The following is a 23,121-nucleotide window of genomic DNA, read 5'->3' on the forward strand; positions in this document are numbered from 1 at the left end:
CAGATTTGCAAATACAGTACTGTTTGTGATACAGAAGGAGTCAAGAAAAGGGAGTATATACATTTGACGTAGAAACTGTACATTGGAGGAGGTTGGGTGGGGGGGGTTGGGTACACTGGGATATTGACAACCATACTGGGTAATTTACATTGGAGGTGGTTGGGGGGGGGGGGGGGGCACACTGTATAAGCAAGCAAAACTGTACATTGAGGGGGGGGAGACTCTGTACAAACAAACAAAATTGTACATTGGACTATTGACAAAACCATACTAGGTAAATGACTGTACATTGGAGGGGGTTGGGTTAGGATATTTACAGGGGCCAGTGTTGAATTGCAGTCTCCCGTAGGTGTCTCTTGAGAGAGGTTTTGAAAGTGGGTAGTGATCCACATTCCTTTACAGCTTTGGGTAGGGCGTTCCACATTGATGTGGCATAATTGCGAAACGTGTTTAGTCCCTTATTTGAGCCGAATCTGGGTTTAACATGATTTGTGGAGCTCCCTCTGGTGTTGTGATCGTGGTATTCACTGACCTTTGGGAAGTATTTTGCCATGTACATGGGTACCTTGGTCGTGTAGTGTATCTTGTAGACCAGGCCCATTGCAAGTTGCTGTACTCTGTCATCTACTCTAAGCCATCCTAGGTTGTCAAAGTGGGCAGGGGTGAGGTGGGTTCTAGGAGTAAGGTCAAGCAGTAGTCTGACCAGTTTGTTTTGAGATGTTTGTAATTTTGTTTTTAGCGCCTTTGAGGTGCTTTGGTACCATGAGGTGCAAGCATAGTCGTAGTACCCCTGAATGAGTGCTCCTGCCAGAGTCTTCAGGGTATTCTTGTTTACCAGAGAGGAGATCCGGTACAAGAATCGAGTTCGTTGGTTGAATTTTTTTATTACATTGGATGCCATTTTGTCACAGGAGAGATTAGCCTCTAGGATGGAACCCAGGTAGGTAATTTCATCTTTCCTTGTGACAATATTGTCACCCACTGTAACTGAGAAGCCGTCGGTCTTGCTGAGTTTGTTATTTGAACCGAAGAGAATGGACTCTGTTTTGCCCATGTGTAATGATAGTTTGTTATCAGCGAGCCATATGCAGATTCTGCCTAGTTCCGAGCTGAGGGTTTTTTCAACCTGTAACTTGTTCTTGTCAGAGACCAGCAGGGCTGAGTCGTCCGCAAACAGGAACAAGTTGCAGTCACAAGCTGACGACATGTCATTTGCATAAATTAGGAACAGTAGCGGTCCTAGTATGCTTCCTTGTGGAACACCACAGCTCACTGTGAGGGGGGGGGATAGGGTACCGTTTACCTCCACCATCTGTTCCCTCCCCTCAAGGTAGGATTGCATCCAGCTCACTGATAGACTATCAAAACCAATTGCTTTTAGCTTGTCAATCAGAATGGAGTGATTGACCGTGTCAAAGGCCTTTTGTAGGTCCAGCATGACCATGCCGCAGTATTTGCCTGCGTCCACCTCTTGTTTGATGTGGTCATTCAAATAGAGAAGGCATGTGTCAGTGGAGTGGGATGTTCTGAAGCCAGATTGGAATTCGTAGATTAGATTTTTTTCCGCTAGGTACTTTTCGACCTGTTCGTAGACTATTTTTTCCATGACTTTCGAGATGGAGGTGAGAATAGAAACAGGGCGGTAGTTGCCTGGGTCTAATTTGCTGCCCTTTTTGTGCAGAGGGGTCACCCTCGCAATTTTGAAGTCCTTGGGGACGTGTCCCTGTTTTATGGAGAGGTTTATTATGTGTGTGATGATTGGGGTGATGGCGGCTGCTGAGTCTCTGAGGAATTTGGAGGGGATGTTGTCATGGCCAGTGGCCTTGTTAGGTTGGAGGGCGCTCAGTTTATTGAGTACCTCATCTGTTGTTACCATTTCCAGTTTGAAGTCGTCCTTGCGGACCCCTAGGTTTTTGTAGTAAGCTACTATGTGTTCTACCCCATAAAGCCCTGAGTGGGAGGGTAGTTTGTTTACCAGTGTTGTGGCTATGTTTGTGAAGAAAATGTTTAAGTAATTGGCTACATCCAGCTTGTCTGTGATGAGCGTGTTGTCCGTTTTTATGTTTATGTTTGAGAATCTGGTTTTAAGTTTTTTACTGCATCCTAGTTGATTATTGAGTAATTTCCAAAGTTCACGTGGTTTGTTTTTGTTTTCCTCAGTTTTGTCAGTGATGAAATTCTTTTTTGCAGTTTTGATCATGGAGTTTACGTCGTTTCTTAGTCTGTTTCTTTCTAGTTTGAGTTCAGTCATGTGGGCTTGGAGTTCACTGCTCGTGCTTTTAGTAAGCTTTGACTGACTTTTACGAAACTCAGAGCATTTTTTGTCTCTGGTTTTCATAGCGGCCAGTATTTCGGAGTGCATCCACGGCTCAGCGTGATTTTTTACCCTGGTGGTTCTTAGGGGGGCCATGTCGTTTAGTATTGTTGAGAATTTGGTTTTGAAACCAAGCCATGTTTCTTCAACCAGTGTACCATTGAGTTCATCTGACCAGTCCAGGCTCTCCAGTTCAAGGTTAAAGGCCTCGCTAGAGTAGGTTTTGAGGTCTCTAGATGTGACTGTTTTGTGGCAGCCAGCCTTTTGTTTTAGTTTTTTGCGGGTACAGAATATCATATAATGATCACTTAACCCGCATGCTATAACCCCTTTCTTGGAGATCTTGGACTTGTCGGAGGTCAGAATGAGGTCAATGGTAGTCTGAGTTGATTCACATACACGTGTGGGTTGGGTGATTAGCTGGCTGAGGCCGTGCAGATCACAAAACCTACTGAATGACCTGAAGACGGGTGCATCTTTTCGTTGCATATCCGTGTTCCAGTCTCCAATAAGAATTTTGTCTACATCCTCAACTCCAGCTAAACACCCATCCAGTGTATCATAAAAGTCACTATGATCTGGCGGCCTGTAGACTGTGCCAACCAGTAGGGATTTCGCCCTTTCGAATAGGATTTCCACCCATACAGTTTCAATTGATTTATGATTCAGGTCATTTCTGTTGATGAATTTGGTGTCCTTGTGTATGTACATACAGACACCACCTCCATGTTTGTTCCTATCATTCCTAATTATTGAGTAGTTCTCAATCTCTATCTCTGGATCTTTTACAGAATCGTCAAGCTTAGTTTCTGAGAAGCACAGTATGTTTGCCTTACCATTTATGAATAATTGTTTGATTTCATCCAATTTGTTTTTTAAGCTGTTAATGTTAATGTGAAAAATGTTCAGTCCATTGGCGTTGGTTATTTCATTGATGTTGGCAGGTTCGAAGTATTGTTCGTTTGTGATCTGTTCCTCTGTGTGGGGCTGGGGGGCTTTGTTGTTGAGGGTGGGAAGGGGGGAGGGGGTGGTCGGGTCCCGCTCCGTGCTGGAACAACAAAGAAGGGGGGAGGGGGGTGTCGGGTCCCGCGCCGTGTTGGAACAACAAAGGACTCGTTCCTGGATGTTTCCGTTGTTAGCTCTGCTAGCTAGCCGGCTATCGGGCGTCGAGATGTTTAAATCCCGCGTCGAGTTGGTCGTCATGGTTTCGACCCTCGGTTCACCTCCTCTCGTCTCTGCCTCACGTGTGCTCGTCTGCTGCGGCGTCATTGGGGAACAGTTGCCGTCCGCGCAGTGGATGTTGCCACGGGTCGAGTTGTTGATGTTGTTGTTGGTCGCGATGGAAACCACCTTCGCTTCTTGCGCTGCCAGACCAAGTCTTCTCGCCTGAGTTCTGGTCAAGACCGGGCCTGGGTTTAAATGAATGTCTCCCGAAAGTAGTAGAACCAGGATGATCATGGTCCTACGGTCCAATCTGCCATTCGGGGGTAAGTTCTTACGTGCCGGGCTCGCTGTTAGTAGCGTGTGTATAGCCGCCGTTCCGACGTGTAGATGTTTCTTTTCAGAGCCATTGAGAAGGTAGAAGTCACTGTGGGTCTCGTTAAATCCGTTTTCACTTCTCTCCACTCCTCTGCTATGTTCTGTTGTAAATAGTCCTCCACTACTTCATGATACCTGCTGTAAAAGGTAACATATTTCTTTAGTCTTTTCTTCAGACCATCAAACCTTTTCTTAGCGATTCTGTAATTGTCTGAGTTCTGTTCTTTCTGCCTTCCATGGCAACTCCACTTGGTATCGCCCATCTTTAAAGGTTGTTGTTCTCTCAAACATCTGTTGAGCTTCTTCTTCTGCTGGGTTCTGTGTTTTCTCACCTGTTATACCCAGAGACTCAATTTCCCAGAATGCCTTTAGTTGATTGGAGACAAGTGTGTCTTCATCAATGGGGATGAACATGCATGCTGCCTCAGCTACACTTGACATGGACGCCGGCCCCTGCACAGACCATCCAAAGGTGCTCTCCACTGCAACCAAAGTCTCTGTCAGCCTCTCCACTTTGCCTGATACTATTTGCCAATAATAGTCTGCTCCTATCAGGATGGAGAGCTCTGGATCACTTTCATTTCCTGGGAAGTCTGCCAGTCTCAGACCCTTTTTCTTGAGCTCATGTTGAACCTGGTCACCAGGCACCTTCATCACTGCTGAGCACACCTGTGGGGTCTCTATAGCCTCTATTTTGATTTTTTGCTGGGTGTCCCAGACATTCCTCAAGGTGACCTTCACTGTGTTGTACTGTGACATTGTAGGGACAGAAGATCCAAACGTGTGAAGAGTGAGTTTCTCTTGTCTCATTACTGGTAACTTCAGGCTCTTCACAAGGTTTTCATGGATGAAGCTCCTCTGACTCCCTCCATCTAGTAAGCAACGAGCTATTACCCTGCCTCCTGGGCCTTCCACCCATGCCTTGGCAGTTTGTAACAGCACAGTGTTCTGTCCATCTGGTTTCATCTTCACTGAATGAGGAATGACTGAGGAAACAACAGCCTCTTCCGAAACAGGGGGTTTCTGCTCCTCGCTTTTCTTGCCAGTGCACACAGCAATGTGATGTCTTCTTCCACAGGTTGCACAGGAGACCTGCTTTTTACAGAATTTGGCTGTGTTTCTGTCCTAAACACACAAAACATCTTCCCATTCTCATTAGTCTGTCTTTACGTTCAATAACGTTGTTGTCTGGGCAATGTTCTGCTTTGTGATCAGCACTGTCACAGAACAAACAGTTGTACACCTGGCTGGCTGTATGCAGTGTAGCAGTAGATTGCATGCTGGGTCTTTTTGATCTCACTTCACTGAATGAGTAGGCCTGTTTCCATGGCTTGCTCTCTTCTTTCTGATGGTTGGATGTTGTTGTCATTTGCAGTGCTCTTTCTCTGCTCTGAACCTCCCTCTGTAGGAATGTGACTATTTCAGAAACTTTCCATTCATCATCTACTCCCCTCTGACGACTATATTCAAGAGCTATGCTATCTGGAATCATCTGCAGTAAAATTGGGCATAGCAGGCTTCTGTAGGTTTCTGACACTACACCCAGTGACTCCAAGCTCCTCATTTGAATTTCACATTCATCATATAGCTGCCTCAATGCATTCACGTCAGAGGCTTTCTTCACAAGAGTAAGATTCAGTAGTTTTGACATGTGAGCACTGATCAGTAGATCTTTCCTTCCAAATCTATTTTGCAATAAAGTGACCGCATTGTCATAGTTATCATCTGTTAATGTCAGTCCTGCTATTGCCTTTGCAGCTGGTCCAGTGAGATAGGTTTTCAGGTAAGTAAACTTCTCTCTTTTACACAGTGCATCATTATTGTGAATAGCAGTTTCATACTGGCTCCAGAATTCCTGCCATTTACTGACATCTCCATTATATTTCTCAATGACCAATCTTGGTAGCTTTACTGACTGTCTCTGTGATCTTGCTTCAGTATCACTCACCCGCCGGGCCTCTGCTGTCAGTTCCTTTTGGTTCCTTATTACTCGTTGTGCGCGGCTCCGTTGGATAATGATGCGCTCCTTGCACGTCTCTGTTGATTCAATCTCCGCGTCCAAATCATCAGTCAAAGTTAGCTGCTCTATTTCCCGATTTATTTCAAGCAAACTGTCCTCCTTCGATGCCAGTACATCCAACATAGTTGTCAAGTCTTCAACACTCGGAGCCTCCTTTCCAATCTCAGCGTCAATCTGATTTAAAATACGTGTAGTACCACCTCTGATGGCACTGCGCTTCCGTTTCTGTCTCTCTATTTCACTCCGACGTTCTATTTCTCGTTCATCCATTCTATTGTTATTATATCCAAATGATCTAAATGATCCAAAGTTCCTTGGTTTCGGCACCAAAAATTGTAGAATAACTACTTTCCAAAAGAATAGATTGTCCAATACGTCGGATTCCAATAGGCTGTACTTTATATAGAACCTTCAGCGCATGTTACATTACAGTTGAGTTCTCATCAGTTTCATTCATAAAAACGCTCTCTGCCGTCGGCAACTCAATCACCTAAAAGGACGCAACTGTTAGCAGGTACAATGCATCCTGGGACTTGTATTTCTACTAACGTGGCGACTAATGTAAATAATAGTATCTCTGACTAGAATAAACAAACACTCTTCCACTTCCACTTCTTCTTTCAAAGGTAAACAATAATCGATATTAACATATATGAAATATAACTCATAATCATTAACCTGGCCTATTAAGTTACAACAATCTGTGCTGCGGCCTCCTGGTCCTCCCCGGGTCCCTTTGTTAAGTTTTACCTTGTGGACACGACCAGGAGTTCTGTCTCCCAGGCGGTTCTGAGGTCTGGTACCTCTCCTGCGTCCCACCATTTGGTGGGCTAGCAGGGGTGTGTGGGTGTGTGCCACGGGGTGCTGTGTCACACGTGGTCCCGCCTGTGCTGTGCGTTTTCAGGGGTGTCTGGTTCCCCCTTTTTTGCACTTTGGTTGAGTTGACTGCCTCCCCCCCTTCGTTAGGACGGGCGGGTGGACGGGACTCCCCTCCTCCCTGGTTGTGGCTTGCGGGCCCTCAGGGGGTACACTTGTCGGGCCACACGTCTGCTCTGCCCCATATCTCATAATGGCGAAGAGCGAGACGCAATTGGCCAGTATGATAATATAACGAAAGGTTATCCTATAACCTAGTTATATGAATACTGGCTGAGAGTCTTGCTCTTAGCGCCCTGAGGTCCCTTGGATGGGTTTTCAGTGTTGGAAATCTTTCTGAGGAAGGTGGAGTGTGACCATGTCCGGCGGCATATAGTGGGACGCAGGGGCGTGGCCTGTGAGTGCATTTGTTGTTTCGTGAGCACATTATGTGCTAGGAGATAAGAGATATCTCATAATGGCGAAGAGCGAGCTACCTATTACCCTGGCCTAAATGAGGATCTAGATATGACTAATTTCCTGTAAAGTTAGTTTTTATCTGTGTGTGGTTGTGTATGTGTATATGCATGTGTGTATGTATATGTGTTTATGCATATAGGTGTATGTATATATATATATATATGTGTGTGTGTGTGTGTGTATATATATATATAGCAGTAGCAGACCCCAGTAGATGATATTAAAGGGAAGGGTTAATTGTAGACCAATAGTACTGGTTGAGGATGATACTAAATGACTACACATGTTTTACTCCTCGTCTTTTCTTTCTTTAAGTTTGCTTCACCACTCCGTTGGCTGTAAATCCCAGAAGAAGGATAGACGCCGAAACAGAGTTAACTTTTTAACCATGTTCTGTATTTAACCGGTTAACCTGCAATGAGTCTCCTGGCCATTTTAGTTTTCGTTTTTGAGGACTGCATACTTTTTTTGCAAACCAAAACAATATACTTTATCCTTATAGCACATGCATGAGCCTGGTCTCTTTTGAAAGATGACATTCTGAAGTTTCTGATTCCAGAAAAAAATTACTTTCAGTGCTAACGTAATAGAGTAACATAGGTCTGAACTTGAGTTGTAGAAAAACTTGTTACTCAAGTTTTTCTGTAGTAGTTAGTAGTCCAAAGGTAATATTTCCCCAGAAGGTGGTATGGCTTACAAATCCATACGGACCCATAGCCTGAAGCCTTATGTAGTACCAATGTCCAAATTTCATAAAGATCCATTCAGAAATGTGTGATTAGGAGTGATTTTGGTAAACTGTGTACAAAAGAAAAACTCAGTTTTCTCATAGACTTCAATTCATTCAGCTGTTTTTCTCTTCCTAGAATAGAATATAGAATAGACTTTTAATTGTCATTGCACAGTATACAACGAAATTTCAGGGGAGCTCCCACAGACCGTAGTACATAATACATACATGAACACATAACACATAACACTGTACATAACAGAATATTTTAAATAATAAAGTGCATAATGGGTGGTAATCAGAGATTATCAAGTGCAGTGGTAAGTGCATGGTGCACGTGAGGGGACAGTCAATGAGTGTTTAACAGTCTAACTGCTTGGGGGAAAAAGCTGTTCTTAAATCGTGTACTCTTAGCATGTATTGACCGGTATCTCCTCCCTGAGGGAAGGAGCTGAAAGAGGTGATGTGCTGGGTGCGACTGGTCCTTGATGATACATTTGGAGCGGTGGAGGCAGCGGGAGGTGAAGACGGAGGTGATGTTTGGTAGAGGAGTCCCGATGATCCTGCCTGCCGCCTTCACCACCCTCTGTAGAGCCTCTTGCTCTGCCTTTGTGCAGCTGGAGAACCACACAGACACACCGTAGGTCAGCACACTCTCAACCGCACAATGGTAAAAGTTGACAAGGAGATTTCGTGGCAGGCCAGCCTGCTTCAGCTTCCTTAGGTAGTATAGGCGTTGCTGAGCTTTTCCGATCACTGAGGCGGTGTTGGTGCTCCAAGACAGGGTCTCACTCACACTGAGACCCAGGAACTTGAACTCAGTGACCCTCTCCACTACTTCGTTGTTGATGAGCAGAGGGGAGTGGTCAGGCCTTGATCTTCTAAAATCCACTATAATCTCTCTTGTTTTCTTTATATTGAGCGCCAGGTTGTTATTATCACACCAGACTATAAGGTCCTCCACCTCCCTCCTGTAGGCAGACTCATTGTTGTTTGTTATGAGACCCACAACTGTGGTATCGTCTGCGAACTTGATGATGTAATTGGAGGGGTAGGAGGGGGAACAGTCATGTGTGAGCAGGGTGTACAGTAGTGGGCTGAGTACGCAACCCTGCGGGGCGCCGGTGCTGAGAGACAGGGTGGACGAGGTGTAGTTGCCCAGTCTGACGGCTTGTGTGCGGTTTGTGAGGAAGTCCAGCACCCAGTTACACAGTGTATTACACAGACCCAGGGTTTGGAGTTTACTGATGAGTTTACGGGGGAGTATGGTGTTGAAGGCAGAGCTATAGTCGACAAAGAGCATTCTTACGTAGGTGTTTTTCTTCTCTAGGTGTTCTAGGGCGGTATGAAGCACAATGGCTATAGCATCTTCAGTTGATCTGTTCTGCCTGTAAGCAAACTGGTATTGGTCAAAGGAGGCCGGAATGATGGATGTAATGTGTTTCCTGACCAGTTTCTCTAGACATTTAGCAGGGAGGGGGGTGAGTGCCACGGGTCTGTAATCATTCAGGCACGTGACAACTGACTGCTTGGGTACTGGTATAATTGTGGATGTTTTGAAGCATGCTGGGACATATGATAGTAGCAGGGAAAGATTAAATATATCTGTGAAGACCTCCGTCAACTGGTCCGCACACTCCTTCAGTATGCGGCCCACCACTCCATCAGGTCCTGCTGCCTTCCTTGGGTTGGTATTCCGGAGGCAACACCTGACTTCATGGTGGCTCAGGACGGGGGCTGTGCCGCTGGGGGGGAGGGGCTGTACTATTTGGTCCCTGTTTGCTCTGTCGAACCGGGCATAGAAATGGTTCTATGAAACCAAGAAATGGTAAATCCACACTCATTGGCTACAACGCTCCACAATAATTTTCGAGATCAGCTCTAAATTGACGGAACTACTGCGCCAAGAGTTGGGAGTGGTATTTTGCGCAATAGCGTGTACTTTGCACAAGCCTCAAATACCGGCATGTAACTCGAGAACCGCTGAACGGATTTTGTCCCAATCGACAGGCAACAAATAAGCCTTCAATTCGATATATATATATTGTATTACGAAATATGCACACGCGAGCCACTAGGGGTCACCAAAGTGCCGGTGGGCAAATCGTCCTAAAAAAGTCCCATATGCGGGACGGCGCATGCTAAGAACTTGCCAATGACAAAGGCATTTCATCTTTTTTTCACTATAAGCCTTCAAGAAATAATAATTCCTCCATTGTGTCTGGTAAAGAAATATAACTAACCAACATTTTAAATGTTTAAATATCCCTTTAAGTTCTTGTATACTAATTACATAGTGAAACTCGGACATGTGGCGATCTGGAAGGCACTGCATGTGATTTACAGTCTCATTACTATCGAATGCTATGACCTCCTTCCAATATCTCAGTTGCAAAAGCACTGATATATCTAGTTCCTTTGATAAAATGACACAGGACACCAAGTGATAAAAATAAATGTTACTATCCCTGAAAGGAAAATATTGGGTAATTAGTTCTACACTGTTGTCTGGAACAACCTGTGCCCATGTTGAACGGAAGGTTCTGTTCCTGCACCTCTTATTCTGAAGGTTTGTTGACCAAAACATTGGTATTATTTCTGCTTAAAGGTGACATGCATTATAAATGTATTTGTTCAGTGTCTAGCATTGTATTATAGTAATAGGAGTTAGTATCAATGTGTTTGTGTATCTAAATACCATATTGGCGGATTGCCGTCATTCAGGTCATTCATTTCCTGGTCCATTTTAATCAGGTCGTTCTGATTTGACTCGCATGGTGACGTCACGTGGCGAGGATGGAGCGGATAGTGATCCGATTGGCTCTGTGGTTGTAGCGCACCAAACGGGATTTGACAGAGAGCGAGCAAGAGAGAGAGGGAGAATCAGATAGACCATCGCGACAGAGCACACATACACACACGCACGTCACGCTGTCGTCTCTCGGTCTGTCTCTCTCTCTCCCCCTCTCTATCTCTCTCTCTCTCTCTCTCTCGATTTGGGAGCATAGCGCACGGCACAGTGGAAGACTTCCTCAAACGGGAGAGGGAGAGAGAGAAAGAGAAGGGGACCTGCGTATCTCGCTCGCAGCTGCTCTCTCTCTCTCTCTCTCTCTCTCTCTCTCTCTCTCTCTCTCTCTCTCTCTCTCTCTCTCTCTCTCTCTCTCTCTCTCTCTCTCTCTCTTCTCTCTCTGCCACTCGCAGACTGTGTGGATGACTGTCACTGAAAGTGCTTATGGCCGGAGCCCAGCCAATAACAGGCTGAAATCTTGAGGCTGGAAAATGATGCTTTTGAGTACTCCATTAGAAATATAAAACAATGATTTAAAAAAAAAAAAAAAACTTACAGATGTCTTCCATAGACTCACAGGAATTGTGTAAAGTTGCCCAAATAGTGCTAGGAATAGCAATGCAGGTCCCCTTTAACCTCTTAAGCCTTTTTTTTATCCGGCCAAAAAGACATACCTAAGTAAATGGAAGATTGCTCCACTTCTACAAGGTCCATTTACATGTTCTTGGTATCTAGGGACATCTTTCCTGATTCCCCCCTTGGTTACTCCACCCCTCCTACGTCCCCTCGTGTTGCTACCCGGGAGGGCGAGAAGGCGGACACGGGGTCTGAAAGGGGGGGGTCGAACCACTCCGGCCACGGAGGAGTACTAGAGGTCAGTTACCTGCCCGGTATCGTCACGACTATGTGCTCAAGAGTGTGTTTTGTGAACAGTGTTTGCTAATCGTGACAAGTTGTGCAAAGTTGTGGGTCTAAGGACCGTGTACATGTATGTGTTTTTTCACTGGTGTAACTCCACTAAACAGGGAGTTGTGTAACTTGCAATGGGACTTGGCAAGTTTAAAGTAGGGGGATATGTAGACACCTGAATATGTCTAACAATAATTCAGTGTGTCTAACCTAATTCCTTTTACTCTACTGTGCCCACTGACCCCTCTTGATCCTCCATATTCTAACATTGACAGTTAATAGTGGAGCATGCACTGGAGTGCCGCCAGGGGGAGCTGGTGAGATGTTGGGCAAGGGAGGAGACCAGGTGAAGAAGGATGGACTGGAGGTGCGGTGCAGACAGCGGAGCACCCTCTTCATCATTTTCCAGAGAGGGAAGAGGACGCACGGAGCTGGAGCTCCGGACATCAAGCATGCAAGATATAAACCCAGTTACGAAGCGGGTTAGTAATGAGTATGCGATAGCTTAACTTTTAGTTAATGCGGAAGAGACATTATGAACGAAGAAGCAGACGAGCTACTGCCGAAGAGTGTGGTAGATATTGCCCACATTGCGTTTTAGCTGAAGTATATGCGTCATGACAGGGGGTTTACCACGACCCACAGCTTAGCTTCAGTTAGGCTAGCACCACAATTTAGCCCGAGTGTCGCCCCACCCCTTCAGCCCAGCAGCGGACGTCACTACACTGCACGCTCCTCCAGCCCCTCCGAGCCGTTACCCCAGCAGTCCCCTGCCCAACATCTACCCAGCCCCGCTGCCTGCTTTCACGCGACCTCTCGACGGCCATCTCACCACACGGACGGTTGGTGGTGGGAGCAGGCCCGCCACTTGGTTAAGTACAGCTAGCGCTCCGAGTGCTGAAACTTTATCGGTAGACATTCTCTGTGCGGCGCGGGCTCTTTAAGGGCGAAGAGAAGCAGTGCTTTGAACTGACGCTGGTAACAGTGTTTAGGGACGCCCAACCTTTATTATTTTGGGGAAAAGCCGGCTATAGATAGGACTTTTATTTGCAACATGGGCCCACTGTCATTTTGGTTGAATCTAATAATAATGTGTGTTCTTTTACAAAAATCCCACTTCCTCCCCTCTTTCCCCACTTACGGAGAAGCGAAGCAGTATATAAACCCTTAAAGGGAAGGGGTTATTACTGTGTCTAGCCCAGTGTGGGAAGAACTTTAGTCTGTGTTATAGAGCGAGAGCACTAGGTGCCCAGTGCGGAAATAACTTTCATCCTTGTGTAATTATTTGTAACGTGCATCAGACTTCCAGTACAGGAGAGTTTAATGGGACCACTGTGTGCGTGTCTGTTAATGTTCATTATAATTTAACCCTTTCCCCACCCCCCTGCCTATAGTTCATTGGGAAAGGTCTCTACTCATCATTCAGGAATGGTACTGCTTTGGGGAGCGAATATATCATCCATCTTTACTGCCATCGGGTGTGGGAGGGCCCAGGAAGTATTGGGGGAAGTGTGGGTGTGTGGGGAGCTACTGCTGATCGCCCTGGAGGGCAAGAAGGACCAGCGCACCCTCCCTCCCTAGGTTAGTGAATCCTAGGCCCCATCCACTCCCGCTGTTCGACCTCCACTTCAACATTCCTGGCCTACAGTCGGGGACTCAGCTGGACCCAGCTCTGCTGCGTTCTCACCAGTGGAGGCTGGTGACCAAATTTTTAGGTGAAGCACAAATTATTATATTATATTATATATTAAATTATATTTTTAAAACATCCCCCACTGTGTGTCAGTGGTCAGTGGACACAGATGAAAACATAATATTAATATACACTATATATTAATATTAATACCAACACCAATCAATCAATTAATTTATATTAATATTAATAACAATATACATACTAATATACTATCAATACTACTATTGAATATACATAAACTATTCATTTCATTTACACTATACATTTCATCAAACCAGCATGTCATGTCTCCTTTAACTGTGGGTGAAAGCGGTCCGAGAACTACAATGCCTGGCAATGTTTACTTCTGCATCTCACGCAACACACACAAGCCACCGGTCGTTTCAGACACAAACCCACACACAACGGACAAGATAGCAGTTCTCATTCATAAGAGCACACCAAAGTTCCACCACATGAATCTCACCGTGACAAATCAGCAGAGCCACAGAGGCACTAGATCAGCCGTGCGCCATGATCAGCAAAGTACGCTAGCCTAGCCACAAGCTAGCTGCAACATTCATTCATTCACCACTAACACAGTGCACATGCAAATATTATCTGCAGGCTGCATTAGCAGCCAGCAGCCAACGTGATACATTACATTGTGTTTATATGTGACATAGCCAAGTTAACAACGTTTCAATCCCTTAATCAAGTCTCTAAACAATTCGGCTGGCTAACGTTAGCTAACGTTAGCATCCAGGCTAAGCAGGCTTTCGTTTTACAAACAGGGGTGTAGCTCCAGATTCTGGGCCCCATGAAAGAATGTATTTGTAGGCCCCCAGTGAATGCCTATATATGACCAAAAGCCTGTCTGAACGTGTTTTTAGCTGTTTTTTAAAGGAGTTTTCTACCTAGGGAGAACACTACACTTCCCTATACACTTGAAAGGGCTCTGGTGTGGCGTTGGGGTTCTGGGGTACTGTACCTGTGAAGAGCTCATTGGCCATCCACTTAGGCTGCAGTTTGAGTTCTCTGAGGGGTGTGAGGATCCCTTCTATGTTGCCAAACATGGAGGAGAGGCCCAAGCTGAAGAGCATGACGAAGAACAGCACGGCCCAAACCTGAGAGCCCGGCATCTCCAAGACCGCCTCGGTGAACACGACGAAGGCCAGGCCGGTACCTGAGGCACTCTGGGGGAGGAGGAGGGGAGAGGGGAGAGGATGTTAACATTGACACATTGTAATTGACAGGAGGAGGAGGAGGAGCAGAGTTCGAGTTATGGGGAGGCCAATGGGGGCTTGGCCCCCATAGATAGAGTCTGGGCCCCCATAGTCAACAACACCTGTGGGGGTATCTAAAAAAAAATATATATATATATATATATATATATATATATATATATATATATATATATATATATATATATATATATATATATATATATATATATATATATATATATATATATATATATATTTTTTTTTTTTTTTTTAATGTACACATTTTTATTATTTATGTTACCAAAATAAATTGTTAATAAATAATATTTTTCTTTTCAGTTTTTTAAAGAACTGAGTAATTAATGTTGTGGAATAGGCTGCATTTCACCTCCAAGCCGCTATGCGTTGTTATTTGGTGACATGCTGCAGCCTGCAGTAGTTACTTTTTGTTGTTGTTCTAAGAAGATGCTGCTACTGAAATATGCTTCTATTCAGTGTAATTTATTTTTCATTCAGTTCTTGATTACCTGTGCACATTTGTTTATAACAATATTTATTTATTTAGATTTATACAAGTATTTATGATTTTATGTCAGATGATTATAAGATGATAATGTTACTGCATCCTGATAAAGGCTGCTGTTAACTCTTTCACGGCCAACAACGTTTATATACGTTATTGGGTGCCAACGGTTAAGGGCCATAAACGTATTATACATTTCGCAATTATGCCACAACAATGTGGAACGCCCTACAAACAGCCGTAAAATTATGTGAATCCCTACCCTCCTTCAAAACCGCTCTCAAAGAGCACTTAGGGTGGTTTCACACTCACTGCTCTGTGTCGAATCAGAGCCGGCTCGCATCAGAAAATTGTGTGTCTGTCTGAGTGAGAACGCTGTCCCCCGTCCCCGCCCCCCGCTGATTCGTCCCCGGGGGCGCTGAACCTGGACCGCTGAAATAGGTGGTCTCAGGTGCGCGCTGAGTGGGGGCGGTTAGGCCTGGCAATTTTGTTTGCCATTGCTATGTCTATACATTGTTCAATGCATTTATTTCTATAGACCAGTGGTGCCCAACCAGTCGGCCGTGGTCGACCAGTAGATCAATGACATGCAATATAATTGCCACAAGCGATGGGATAATGTTAGCTTCTGAACAGGCTAGCTAACTAGCGTTTAGCCGTTAGCCATTGCTGTATACTATACTTTCTTGTTCGAATGCATTTATTTCTATTAGACCAGTGGTGCCCAACCAGTCGGCCGTGGTCGATCAGTAGATCGCTCAAAACGCTCAAAAGCGGACTCTACAACACCATCCATTCGTGATAAATGGGGTGGGTTATATTGACAAGGCTTGACAACAGAGGTTCAAATATAACTTCATATTTATTGGCAATTTGTTCATTTTATATCAACATCCAGAGTCCGCAGTCGTGTTAAGACATTCCCGTTTACATTTTCGGTCGACCAGTAGATCAATGACATTCAATATAATCGATGCGAGCAATGTTACTAGTAAAAGGTTATAAAGCTAACTAGCCGTAGCCGTTAGCTTAGCGTTATTGTTAACCCTGCAAAACGATCAAAAGCGGACTCTACAACAGAGTTCCATTCGTGAGAAAAGGGGGGTGGGTTATATTGACAAGGCTTGACAACAGAGGTTCAAATATAACTTCATATTTATTAGTTATTTGTTTCTTTATATCAACATCCATTCTCCAGTCTCCGTGTTAACACTTCCTGTGTTTACATTTCGAGCGTGACATCATCGACTACGGCAAGCTTACAAGCTCAAAACGCAAACCGTAAACAAAACCCAGAGCGCACCCAGACTGAAGTGTGTACACAAACTAGAGGGGGGAGAGGGGGGGGGGGGAGTTCGAATCAGATCTCGGAACGGGCAGAACGGAACGAAATAGAAACGAATAGGGTGAGTGAGAAAAGGCCCTTAGAAACTGGCCCCGGTAAATGTCCAATGTTTGTATTGAGCCATACTGTATTGTACCCATTCCGCAATCTGTTAATAAAGTTTTCAATCAATCAATCAATCAATCAATCAATCAATCAATCAACCAATCAATCAATCAATCAATCAATTCCCTCATTTACAATGCAGGCATATTATTAGAAACAGATATAAATACAAAATAAAGAAAATCAGCTTAGACAATTTAGACATTGAATGAATAGGATAAAAACACAGATACAAAAAGAAGATGTATATAAATTCGAATGCTCCAAATTATTACATGTCATTCCGCACCTGGTCAAGAATTCTCCAGAGGAGGACGAGGAGGCAAGAAAATAAATAATAAAACACGAAATGCCACAGCAGTAAATGGGTCCAATCTGGCCAGGAAGAGGAACGGGAGAGAATATTGAGGAACAAGCTTTAATCATCAGATTTGAAGGAGAGCAGGGCAGATGAAGGAGAGAGCAGCAGGGAATGGAATCCTTTTCACAGACGTTTGAGAGTCAAATTATATTATGGACATTATTAACACTTTGAGTGCCAGCGACGAGATTTCTCGTTAGTTCATGCCAACCGTTGAGTGCCAGCCGACAAGGAATCTCGTTTTTAATTGTACATTTTTTTTATTATCGATTTCCATTCATTTTTCATCAATCTAGCCTCATGTTACCAGTGGGGATCTGTCTGCGCTCGAACAGGGAAAATACCGCCCCCTATCGTCTTTTTGGAGAACATCTGATCTGAGATAAGGAATCTATTTGACCAGTATTGGGATAATCAGAGCTGTTTTCACCTATATATCAATGTGTCCCCTATGTGTGTATGTGGCTGTGAGTGTGTGTAGCTGATCAGGAAATAAGATAATGGATTTTTCAGCCCGCTTCTATAGCGTGCATAAGTACACATATACTATCGATAATCTAGCGTTTATTTGAAAACGATTCATAAATAGGCCGAAAAATGACGATGTGTTTTGTGTATTACAGTAAAGCGCGATTCCTGCAGAATCTAAAAAGAATTCTGAAACTTTAAAAAAAATAGCGTTTTTCAAAATGGTATAAAACGGAAATGAACCGATTAAAAAACAATCCGTTTCAACAATGTTGACTGCAAACAAGTCATTGATAAGCGCCGGTCGTATTAGACACATAGCCATAATTTAAGATATCGTTTATGCGTTCACAAATGCGAGTGCTCTGTCATTGAATAGAGCGGTGGCATTCAACGGGGTGAATAGGACACTGAGGCGTGGCACGGAAAGTGTTAATGCAATTCACTGAAGCTGTGTTTATACCCAGCTATGACATGTCTGTGAAAAGGGTCAGTTAATGAAATGTTGCATTGCTTTTCAGAGTTGGCACACAGAAAGTTTAGTGTTTTGCATTATGTTCTCTGATTATAAAACATCATACCTTGTCAAGGAAGTTTTGCAAAATGCAGGATTTCAGCTTCAATTTGGAGACTTCCTCATAGTGCGTTGTGTTATAATAATTAAACCACTGGTCATAGTTCTCCACTGTTATGTCCTGGTCTGCAATGTCAAACTGGTTGGTCAGAGCTAAGATGTTGCTGCAAACAGAACACAAGATAATCAGGCCAGGCCATGAAACTTAAAGCTACAATGTGTAACATTTTGAGAATTCTTCTTGAATTCTGCACCAAAACAGGGCCATGCTGACTCATTTTACTGTGAGTTTCATTGGCCAGTGTAGCAGCAGAGCACAGATAATCCATTCTAAAGTGTCACAGATCACAGATAACCAATCAGAGAAGCTCAAAGGGGATTTAGTTGGACAAGCACCTTTAGTGGTTGAGTCTACACGGTCCTCATTCAACACAGTCTGGTAATGAGGACCATGTAGACTAACCACTACATATCTTGCTTATTCCAACCAAATTCCCTTTGAGGTTAGAAGGGGGAGCCTCATACACATTGTGGCCTTTACCAAATTTTTAAGCTGCCAAAGTATGTTTTAGAATAGAAAAGATTAAATTTAATACAGATTAGGTACCTCCAAAAGTGGTTTGGTTAGCTTATTACATTTAAAGCCCCAATGCAGAATCTTTGGACCATCTAAACGATGGCTGTATACTGTATGTACACATGTTGGAAAACTCCAACATTTTGGGAAATTAGCTTATTTAACATCTTCCCTGGAGTTAGACAAGAAGATACATACCTTTTTTGTCTCTGTGCATGCATTAGGCTTAGGGAACAGCCGCTCCGTTAGCGTAGCTTAGCTTCATCACTGGAAGTGGGTCAGACTTGTACCCTGACGTTCCCTACAGTGCCCTACAGTCACGAAATACACTCCAAATACAACTCCAAAACGTTCCTGTAAACATGTTGTGACCTGTGTATTTACCACGTGGAGAAATAAAAAATAATTGAATTCGACAATTACGTTTTCTAAGCAAATATGCTCGGAACTATTTTTTGTCTAACTACTCCTCTCGGGGCGCAGTCAGTGATTTCAACGTGACGCCGTGTTTGTTTACATTCTCATTTCTCATTCATTCAAAGGATCCGAACCGATTGAAGTTTATGGATACCATGACTTAAAATCCTCTTACCTTGACAATTAAAAGCCTCCCCAATTTAGAAAACAGTATTCCCATGGCTGGTGTTGATATACTGCTAGCTAACGGAGCTAACCAACAAACACAGAACCGGGCGAACACTAAAGCAGATAACTAGGCTAACTTCCGGTCGGGGGGTTCCAAAATAAAAGAGCGACGTCTATAGCAGCGTCACGTTGAAATCACTGACTGCGCCCCGAGAGGAGTAGTTCGGCAAAAAAATGGTTCTGAGTATATTTGCTTAGAAAACGTAATTGTCTAATTCAATTATTTTTCATTTCTCCACGTGGTAAATACACAGGTCACAACATGTTTACAGGAACGTTTTGGAGTTGTATTTGGAGTGTATTTCGTGACTGAAACAATGCACTGCTATGGTTCACCAGTTACCTTAAAGATAGACATCAGTCTGTATCCTATAATGGGATAAATTCTCCTTTTCTTCCTTTACTTTGCGGTCTGCCCCAAGGTTCAATTATTGGGCCTTTGTTATTTTTGTTATATATCAATGACCTCCCTAACGTCTCAGACAGGCTGTCGAACATTTTATTTGCAGATGACACGAGTGTATTCTATTCACATAAAGATCCTGATACCATCATTAGGGTCATAAATGAAGAACTTAACAAACTATCAATTTGGTTTAAATGCAACAAATTATCACTAAACATTAAAAAAACAAATTTCATTTTTTTGTGTCTCAAATCTGGGATTTTTAACTCCTCATAAAGTAGTGATCAATGACATCCCCATAGCTAGGGTGTGTTCTACACGATTCCTTGGTGTTCTGCTTGATGAATCCCTATCATGGAAACCTCATATCACAGCCATAAATACAAAAATGGCCAAGAGTATTGGTATTCTTGGAAAAACACGTCACTTGCTGAGCACCGAGGTTGCCACAATGTTATATTACTCTATGGTTTACCCATATATCAATTACTGTAATTTAGTTTGGGGTAGTACTCATCAGACCAAACTTGAGCCCATATACCATCTGCAGAAACGAGCTCTAAAAATAATCAGCTGTGTTCAACGAAGTCATTCTTCTCAGCCTCTGTCTATTCCATAAGTTAGGTATACTCCGTGTTTATCAAGTGAATCATCTTCAGACTGGTTTATTTGTGCATAGTTCTTTAAACAGAGCCCTTCCCCCTTTTTTTCATGACATGTTTGCCCACAATCACCAAATTCATAATTACCCCACACGTAGTTCCTCTTTGCTTAGACCACCCTTTTCCCGCACTTCCCAATCTCAGTTTTGTTTGCTCTACCGAGGGTCAAAGTGGTGGAACTCTTTGCCTCCACATGTTTTGGAATTTTCTTTTCTGAAATTCAAAAGAGCACTGAAATCTCATCTCCTAGATCACCAATACTTCCCATATGGACTTCCTTTACAAACTGTGGTCTGATGGCTTGTTGTATTTTGTTATTGCATTTTCGTTTTATTATATATTCTTCCTGTCATTAATTGTTTTCTCTACCAGAAATCGTATGGCATGGGTGCCTGCTTCGGTGTCTATGTAGGCCTGCTTGTGTGTGTTTGTTTGTTTGGGGGGGGGGGGGGGGGATTTTATATTTTATCTTGATATAATGTAATTTTGCTTCCTGGTGAATGCCACATGCAAGCCCCTTGAGGGTTTTTAGGCAATTCTCCTACACATCCCTTGTGGATTATATTGTATTATATATGTAATTGTTTTTATATGTGTAAATAAACAAACAAACAAACAAACAAACTGTAGGGCACTGTAGGGAACGTCAGGGTACAAGTCTGACCCACTTCCAGTGATGAAGCTAAGCTACGCTAACGGAGCGGCTGTTCCCTAAGCCTAATGCATGCACAGAGACAAAAAAGGTATGTATCTTCTTGTCTAACTCCAGGGAAGATGTTAAATAAGCTAATTTCCCAAAATGTTGGAGTTTTCCTTTAAGGGTTTGACTTGTAGATGGAAAATGTGCTTTTATAGAATTTTCTTAAAGGAACACACCAACATTTTGGGAAATTAGCTTACCGTCTTTTCCAGAGAGAGACAAGAAGATAAATACCAGTTTCCTCTCTGTGCGTTCAGTAGAAAGCTATCTGGCTGCATGTTAGCCTAGCTTAGCACAATGAATGGAAGCGGACATGGCCGGTAAGCCTTCAGCAGAGGTGTTAGTTGGACAATGAATGCCTAGGTTAACCGGCCATGTCCGCTTCCATTCATTGTGCTAAGGCTAACATGCAGCCAGATAGCTTTCTACTGAACGCACAGAGAGGAAACTGGTATGTATCTTCTTGTCTCTCTCTGGAGAAGACGATAAGCTAATTTCCCAAAATGTTGGCGTGTTCTTTTATCCCATTAAAATTCAAAATGCAGGTCTGTTCTACTCTGCTATACTGCAAACATTTCACATCAACATCAACAAGGCTTTTACAGTGCAATTTAAAATGCAGTGCACTTTCATGTTTAGCCCTCATACACGGTCAGTCCTTGTATCGAGAGCACTTTGCCAATTTTCAACTTTAATCCTTTCGTTCTGTTGTGAGGAGGACATGTGATAATTGGACATATAACTCACCCACGTGTTCTGTTGTGAGGAGGACATGTGATAATCAGACATGTAACTCATGTGTTCTGTTGTGAGGAGGACATGTGATAATCGGACATGTAACTCACATGTTCTGTTGTGAGGAGGACATGTGATAATCGGACATGTAACTCACATGTTCTGTTGTGAGGAGGACGTGTGATAATCTGACATATAACTCACATGTTCTGTTGTGAGGAGGACATGTGATAATCAGACATATAACTCACGTTTTCTGTGTCTCCAGAGCTCAGCTGCATCGGCACCCTGAAATATTCACAGAGGAGAGCAGACCTCTAGCGAACTGCAGACACTATTTCTTTGACTTCCCTCGAGTTGGGCCTCTACTACAGTTCTACTACAGTTCTACTACAGAGTTCTACTACAGTTGTACTACAGTTCTACCAGGGCCGGATTAACGACCGGGCCGTCCGTTTTTTTTGGAGGCCCCTCGTCACTAGAGGCCCCAAATTATTATTATTATTTTTTTTACTTTTATTTTTATTTTTTTGGAGGCCCCTCGTCACTAGAGGCCACACATTTTATTTTTTTATTTTTTTCTTATTTTGGAGATCGATGGCATACTGTGACACTGAAATGAAAACATATTTCATCAACTAAAATATTTAATCAACAAAAATATTTCATCAACTAAAATATACAGTACGTCACACCCTGCCGTCTGCAAGTGGCTAATCTTGAGTATTTTTTCTCCTCTTCATAAGAGTTTGAGGTTTTCCGTTCGAGGTAAAAACAGCAATAAAAAGTCAAAACTTGCATCTCCACATCCCAGCCCCGACGCCTGAATACTTTTACCAACGGATTTCTAGTTCCGCGTTCGCGTTCTGCGCTCTGATTGGCCACTGACGTTTCTGGTAGCGCCAATCGTGTGATGCCTCTTTCTTTCACCGGTTAAGCTTAGGCACTCTTTCGAAGTTGGTTAAGGTTAGAGTTTGTCTTAGAGCAGGGCGATAGAACACCAGCCCTGATTTCATACTCTAACCTTAACCAACTTCGAAAGAGTCGCCTAAGAAACGTCAGTGGCCAATCAGATCACAGAACGCGAACGCGGAACTGGAAATCCGTTGGTAAAATAATAGACACAGCCCGACACGAATAAGGCAGATTGGGATCATTATTCATGACAGACAGCAGAGACCCGCCGGTGCTGATAGCGGATATCATCGAGCTCCCCCTAGTGACTAGGGGGCGTTATTTCTAAACCTAGCCGCATTTCTGGCAGACGCTCTCTGATTGGCACTGACTGACGCTCTCTGATTGGCCACTGACATGTTTGCCCAATCGCGTGACGAGCTGTGTCTTTGCACATTTCCGCGTCGAACAGCCTGCAAATTACCTGGCGTTCTATCGCCATGCTCTAAGACAAACTCTAACCTTAACCAACTTCGAAAGAGTGCCTAAGCTTAACCGTCGAAAGAACTTGCCGTCACGCTCTAAGACAA

At 43.6% G+C, this 23,121-nt stretch overlaps 1 protein-coding gene across 1 annotated transcript in view; it reads right to left on the minus strand.

Annotated features, from left to right (window-relative positions):
* Nucleotides 1–23,121, minus strand: part of LOC311226569 (sodium-dependent neutral amino acid transporter B(0)AT1-like) — a gene marked incomplete at both ends in the record, with an annotated part of 84,475 nt that overhangs the window by 41,268 nt on the left and 20,086 nt on the right. The window contains 2 exons of the mRNA XM_084311989.1: nucleotides 14,302–14,506; nucleotides 17,920–18,076. Of these exons, the coding sequence (XP_084168115.1) occupies nucleotides 14,302–14,506; nucleotides 17,920–18,076 (362 nt within the window). The remainder of the gene's footprint in view (nucleotides 1–14,301; nucleotides 14,507–17,919; nucleotides 18,077–23,121) is intronic.

Source organism: Notolepis coatsorum, assembly GCF_963971535.1.
Source record: "Notolepis coatsorum genome assembly, chromosome: 4".
Classification (NCBI taxonomy): Eukaryota; Metazoa; Chordata; class Actinopteri; order Aulopiformes; family Paralepididae; genus Notolepis; species Notolepis coatsorum.